This window comes from Fistularia commersonii, chromosome 8, assembly GCF_037954325.1.
Source record: "Fistularia commersonii isolate RoL2024-O1a breed Wild chromosome 8, RoL_Fcom_v1.0, whole genome shotgun sequence".
Lineage (NCBI taxonomy): Eukaryota > Metazoa > Chordata > Actinopteri > Syngnathiformes > Fistulariidae > Fistularia > Fistularia commersonii.
The window spans coordinates 19,787,711-19,794,778 of record NC_141291.1 but is presented as its reverse complement, the minus strand read 5'-3'; the positions used below and the strand labels follow the sequence as shown (position 1 = coordinate 19,794,778).

The following is a 7,068-nucleotide window of genomic DNA, read 5'->3' as shown; positions in this document are numbered from 1 at the left end:
CCGCTGATCTCCAACATCTGCTGTCTCAAACGGCCAGCTGGGAATTAGTGCTGGAGGTTGCGAGTTCCAGTATTCATCTAAATGCCTTACAGAAACCTGGAGGACACTGAAATTCATTCACCGTTAGAGGAACACACCCAAAGACACTACGCATCTATTTCCACTGTCACACGGCCTGTAAAACCCCTAAAAACATTGATGTTGATCAAATTATGTCAAGATGATGCAAATGCCTTTTCACCCGAAATGGGTGGATTTGATCTGATTTGATCAAATTCTATTCAAAAAGTTTGCATTTTTCTAGCTTTACTTATAACTGGTAAGGTAGAAATGACAGATATGCTCATTTGAAACAAACAGCAAACACACACACACACACACACACACGCACACACACACACGCACACACGCACACACACACCCACACAAAGTTTCACCTGTTCTATTGCTTCCTTTGTTTCCAGAGGGTGTCCATGGCATGTCAGGGGTATTAATCGCATTAAAACAATGACGTAACTCGTCATTCCTTTGCTCTCTTCTGTCTATCCCATCAAAGATGTCATCCCTCCACTCGGGTTTCAACTCCAAGACTGCAGAGAGAAAAAAAAAACAAAAAAAAAAAAGACAATTTGTTCATGGAGTAGCTGGTTCGACGGATTGTATCTTTAATTTCACACAGATTGTGGATTTGTCACTGTGCTCGGGACGCGAGATGATAAGAGAGCAGAGAAATAGAACTCATTTTCTGTTCTTTTTTGGAGGATTTATTTATCAGTTATCTATTCATTTATCTTAAGACAAATATTTTGGGTGAGTTTTACTATGACGCACTCTCAACCTTTTTGCTGTAAAAACATGCAGCCAGATGTGACTAAAAACAAAAAAAAAAAATAAAAAAAATGAATGACTCAATTCAATTGGCGTTCAAAAAGAATTAAGTAAAAATGTACTACTTTTCAGATATTGAATGGCTTGTGGCAGATATGAAGTGATGACAACTACACAGCTTTTGAATCTTGGTAAAGAATCTCTGAAAGCAGAGGAAGATACACCATGTGCAAGTCGGTATGATGTATATAACAGTGGATGCATGAAAATAATCACAATTTAAAAAACAAGCTGATCTACATAGTGTAAGTATGTATGTACATATATAAAAAAATATATTTTTTAACATTATGCTACTTCATTACAGGAATAAAATGAGAAAAGTGGGGATAGAATAAATGTCTGCAGGGTGGACTGTACCATTCTGAGATATGCACGTTTAAACAGTAAATCCGAGCAAGTTCAGCTAATATATCTCCAACCAGACTGGGGGACCTGGGGTAATAAGTGGACATTTTCTGATCAAATCAGTCTGCATGTGAGAATCAAGAGAGTATCGCTTTGAATCACTTTGTAGAGAAAACAGGTAGTTTTGGTGCCTTGGGAGGAGAAGGGAGCTCCCCGGATTGAAAATTTTGTTCCGAGAAGTGAACCATCTCCAGGGAAGCCACAGGGTGGTGCTACAGGCCCCGAGCGCCTGCCCACAAGTCCTGCTGAGGTTTTTAGGTGAACACTGGAATAACAAGCTGTCAAACAGAGGGCTCAAATGACAAAAAATTTAAAAAAATGTTCATGACATAAAGTCATGGCCTTGAAAAAAAAAAAGAGGGTGGTGCGATATTTGAATTTTAATGAATCTCAGAAGACGCAGCTGAAAAATGAGTTTTTGCTTGACACTAAAGGTCAAGAGTAAAAAAGTTTCAAAGGGAAGAATATTTTTTGTGCCTCTTGAATTTATAGATTAGTTATATTTGGGCTTGACGAGCGCTCATCCACTGCTGCAAACGGTTCCTTTTGGGTTTCACGTTGTCAGGGGACGCGGCTGACGCTTTGAAGTAAAGCATCAGAATTGAGCGGCAAATCAAATGCATTTCTCCGCAGGGTTACAGTATATCATCTTATGCTGCAGCATCGGTTTAATTGTGACCAAAACCAGATACATTTGTTTCAAAGGTGCCTCGATTAGGAGGCCCAAAGATGTGAGATCATGTGAACGGGCCACCTGTGGGGCTTTCTTTGCCATTTCAATATCATTCACATCAAGACCCCTGCACTCTCTGACACAACTTGAGCCGAGAGGGAGAGATGTTTCAATTCAGACTCGGAAGAAAAAAAAAAATCCAAACACAAGACCCGGGGGGCTCTGGCAGGTTTCGGCTCTGACAACCCCCCCCCCCCCCGAAAAAGGAAGGGGTCCAAAATGCTCTTTCAATTGTAGGACGCCCATCAAAGCATCCAAATGGGGACGTTTAGAGGAACCTTGGCACATCAGACAGACACTCCTAATACACACCACCTTTATTCTAGGCTGTTAAAAAAAAGAAAGATCAAAGTTTCTGCAGATGAAAAGGGTCCGTCCCTGCATTTATACCCCATTCACCGGGTCCCCCTTTTTACCAAATTAAGAAAGCGGGCTTCTGCAGGCATGTGAAGAGGACTTTTAACAATTATGGAGATGCTCCAACTCAACCCCTGCCTCTAATTACCAGTCTCTTATGGTTAAAGGCTTTCTTTTTTAGCCGCCATCATCGTCAACGCGGAAAGAGCGTGTGGAGCGACTTACCTCCCCTCATGCATGGGAAAACACTACACAGATCTTGAGAATTATCAAAGTTCTTTTTTATTGTCAAAATAAAGGTAATATTTGCTTTCCTGCTATCCCACAAAAAAGGACATCTACTTTTTCTCTGTTTTTTTTTTTTACAAATTTACAATAGCTTATAAAGTTTTCTTTTATACACAAATGTACACACGCTTTATATAAATACAGATGTAATTACAAAACGAACGGCCCGTAAAATACCCGGGCACTATTAAGGCTTAATTTAGAAATCACCTTTGAAGCAATTGACATTATACAAAGTTACCTGGCACTATGTAGAAAATGGTTATCAAAAACCCCACGTGATTTTTTTTCGTGTGATGCTACCTAAGAACAAAATTGTCTTTGCCTATGACGAGTAATGCCCTGTTTGGGTAAATGCCTCGGTCCGTACCTAATACATATAAACAGGGGAGGTGGGGAATTAAACCTGTTTGAAAGCAGGTACATTGTTTTGCTCATTCTCCCCGCAGATGTGTAAGGAAGCGGAGGAGCACCTCAGCAGCAGTTCATTACAATGCAAATTGCTTAAGACAGGGAGCGATGGGGTTTCTCCCAAACAATTAGCAGTCCTAAAAAAGCTGCTTTTTTTCACCCCCCCCCCATCTTCTTATTCAAACCTGGGACAATGGCATCTGCTTGGGGCAAGACACGGAGCTGGCCGTGCCTGACCTCCACGTCAGGCCTGTGCTCACGTCGCTGTACATGGAGCCGCTGGTCGCTTTACTCCCCCAGCAGCACCTTGTGCAGAAAGTTCTCCAGGAGTCCAAAGTCTTCCCCGACCAGATCCACACGCCGGATGTGATGCCCACCAGAAGGCACATGAAGTACTTCAACATGAAAACTGCATAGTCCGGGCTCCTTCGGTCCCCCTCGAGTAAACAGTTGGAGCAGTTGTGCGTGATCTCCCAGCTCTGTCTGTTGTGCTGCTCGTAAAAGTAACACGCCACGATGATCGTGGCGGGCACCGTGTACAGCACGGTGAAGATGCCTATTCTGATCATCAGCTTCTCCAGCTTGTCAGTTTTGGTGCCCCCTTGTTTGATGACGCTGCGGATCCTGAACAGGGACACGAATCCAGCCAGGAGGAACATGGAGCCTATGAATAAATAAATGACCAGCGGGGCCAGGACGAAGCCTCGCAGATTGTCCAGGTTCTGGTTGCCCACGTAACAGATCCCCGCCACGGAGTCGCCGTCCACGGAGCTCAGCGCCAGGACCGCGATGGACTTGATGCTGGGGATGAGCCAGGCGGCCAGGTGGAAGTACTGGGAGTAGCTGGCGATCGCCTCGTTCCCCCACTTCATGCCGGCGGCGAGGAACCAGGTCAGGGACAAGATGACCCACCAGATGGAGCTGGCCATTCCGAAAAAGTAAATCAGGAGGAAGACCACCGTGCACAGCGCGGGCCCGGTGGTCTCGTAGTGGATGTGCTCCAGCTCGTACTCCCCGTTACACGCCACCTTCTCGTGTCCCGCGATGAGCCTGACGATGTAGCCCACGGAGACGAACATGTAGCAGGCGGAGAGGAAGATGATGGGTCGCTCCGGGTACTTGAAGCGCTCCATGTCGATGAGGAACGTGGCGACCGTGGCAAAAGTTGACACGAAACACAGGACGGACCACAGTCCTATCCAGAAGGCGGTGAAAGCCCGCTCGTCGTGCGTAAAGTACGGGTTGTGGCACGGCATGGCGCAGTTGGTGATCTGGCCGGTTTGGACGCGGTTGTACAGCGGGTGTCGGTCCGTGTTCACCGGCACCATCGGCTCCAGGCATTTGCATCCCGGCTCGCACGGAGCGACCGGCGGCTTGTACCTCCCGGGCGCACCCGGGCGCCCCGGCTTCACTTTGGGCGGACTTTGCCCTTTGCCCGGGTGGTTCGTGGGCTTGGACAGGACCGGCGAGACGGTGGTGGAGTCGGTCCGGTTGTAGTCCATGCACAGCGTGTCGGGATTGCCCTGCACCGGCAGCAGATCACACTTCATCCTGTCCGGCCAGGGGAAGCCGTACTGCCTCATGAGAGGCGCGCAGCCGGCCCGGGCTCTCTCGCACACGCTCCTGCACGGCGGCAGCGGCTTTTTGTAATCTTCCAGACAGATCGGTGTGTACATGCTGCACAAGAAGAACTTCAGATCGGGTGAACACTGGATCTCAACCAGAGGCCAGAACTGGTGCACCTCCAGTCCAGCCTCGTCCTGCGTGTCGTGGTTGAACTGGTTGGGCATGTAGGTGAAATTGTAGCCGATGCCCTTGCACAGCGGCACGGCGATCTCCTGGCAGATGATCTCCTTCGCCGTGGTGCAGCTGGATCTGGGCAGGAGAGCGAGTGAGAGGAGCAGGTAAATCCCAAACAGGTCGTACTCCATCCCTCCGGCGCGTCGTGCCCCCAGCCTCTTCATATCTGGTACGAACAGGCGATGCATAAATCCTCTCGACCGCCTTACAATGCGCGCAACGAGCCCATCTCGCCTCTCCCGCTGTTTCGCGTGGAGTTGCAAGCAATGTGCGAGCCGTGTTTACTTTCAGCCGAGGAGGAGGAGAAAACAGGCTTCGGTGCGGCAGTCAAGATGGCTGAGAGGAGAAACCCCTCCGCCCCCCTCCGGCCCGCTTCCAGTATCCTTCTGCAGCGGTCTGATGTCAAATAATAAAAAAAAGCGAGAGAAAGGCCAAGGCTTTGCTGTGCGATCACTGAAAACACTTCACTCAGGGCTTCCTTTCTTCATTTAGCCCAACATAAACGGCCTACTGCCGACTGCCAACACTTATAATCGAGGGTCGTTAAGCTCAGCCTATATATAGGCAAGACGGATGGGCCACGCCCCCCATAGCCTATGGTCCAATCACAGAGCGGCAGAGGCGGAGTCCAAGGCGAGTCAAACCGGTTTTTCGGAGATGTTTTCATGGATGGACGGTCATATCCACACACACACACACACACACACACACACACAAACAATAATGGTCAAGATATTGTTTTGACAATAATTGAAGACCGACTTTTTTTTTGTAACTCCTGAACTCAGTACAGTATCTCAGAAAAGTGCCCTCAGATGACCGCGCCTGGGAGAGAGCGAGACAGGACAGTGGTGAAAATTGGCTAATTTGCGCATGATAAGCTTCTCGGGGAGCTGTCTGTCCTCTCGAAAAAAGGTGTTTTATATTTTAAATGAGGTGCTAATGTTTCGTTTAACGCTCGCATTGAGCTCGGCGGGAGGCGTAATTGTGCGAGGCGGAGAGAGAGCGGCACAACTCCTATCAAGGCGGATGGTAAGTGTTTGTGTGCCCCCGCTGTTCTGCCAGCAGTCTGCCTTCACAGAAAGGCATTTTTCTTTGGTTATCTTCAAGTATTTTTTAGAAGGCTTTAACCTATACTTCATAAAGTTCATGTACCCCCTAAGGCCCTGCACATGTATATAAAATCTGATATTCATTTGATTAAACAGGTATTTAAGGCTTGACAGTATGGCCATTAATTGTATGTCAGCGTGCACAATCCATATGTGATTTTGTTTTGGAAGCAGGATGGAAAGAAAACAAACAAAAAAGCATCCTCCTCCTTGGTTTCTTATCCAAGAATAATGCAGCAGCGTATTCCGAGGCAGGGTGTGGTGCTGCATCTGACCTAAGTGGTGTTGTTGTTGGTTTGGAGCCAGATTTTTTATCATATTGGACCATTTCTCAATAAAAAAAAAAGTAATAGAAGGGATGAAATGAGGCACGGTGAACTCAACCTTGGCCAAACATCAGCAGATTGATTAATCAGAGCTGCCAATGTGAGATGACGAGAAACTGGATTGATGGCTGTTTGCTTTTGGTTTGGGAAAAATAAATTTGGAGTTATGCTGGCCGGTGCTGCGGAGGTGTGTCATCATGTGTTCATGCACAACAAGGATGCCGTGATACTCTTCAAATAACACACTCTGCTCACGGCCAAACACGGCACAAAAACAAGGAGTGAAGTAAAAAGCGTAGGTCACAGAAACGGTCACTGCGGGACTGTTTCAGAGGTCTGATCGGTTTAGAATAATCAAGTGAAGGAAAGTCACTTGCATCAGAAAATACGAAATCAATCAGAAGCCACAGTTTTGAGACATGCATATTTTGTTTTTCATGCATTATTATTTCATTTTGATTCAAAAGATGGCGCAATGGTTTCTCTCTGTTCATATCCATTTTTGGACAGAATTTCCAGGCACGTCTGTGATTTTTAGGGGATCTGCTCCGGTGGCCTCAGGTTTGGACTGCACTGCTTTGTGGCGATGATGTGGTTCTGTTGGCTTCGTCCGACTGCGGCGTTCAACTCTTGAGACGAGAATCGGCACGTCATAATCCGAGGCCGTGATCCCCAACTGGAAAAGGCCAAGGATGAGATCCTGCCTCAGTTGGGGCACAGAGTTCTTAATACTAACAATACATTA

The 7,068-nt window shown here is 46.9% G+C and overlaps 1 protein-coding gene across 2 annotated transcripts; it reads right to left on the bottom strand.

The window, feature by feature from the left end:
• Positions 1–535: 535 nt before the first annotated feature.
• On the bottom strand, positions 536–5,397 carry fzd8a (frizzled class receptor 8a). 2 transcript variants are annotated; one of them, XM_086151568.1, is made up of 2 exons: positions 3,271–5,397; positions 536–590 (listed from the first exon to the last, which is right to left on the bottom strand). In XM_086151568.1, exons 1-2 carry the CDS (start codon positions 5,071–5,073, stop codon positions 579–581), a joined length of 1,815 nt encoding a protein of 604 aa, XP_086007694.1. In that variant the 5' UTR covers positions 5,074–5,397; the 3' UTR covers positions 536–578. The 2 variants fall into 2 exon arrangements, with proteins under 2 accessions (XP_086007694.1, XP_086007695.1); XM_086151569.1 differs by lacking the exon at positions 536–590 and having other exon boundaries at positions 2,468–5,397.
• Positions 5,398–7,068: the final 1,671 nt, after the last annotated feature.

Bases quoted from the DNA above. Each gene is read 5' to 3' on its own strand.
- fzd8a (XM_086151568.1), bottom strand. From the start codon at position 5,073: ATGCATCGCCTGTTCGTACCAGATATGAAGAGGCTGGGGGCACGACGC.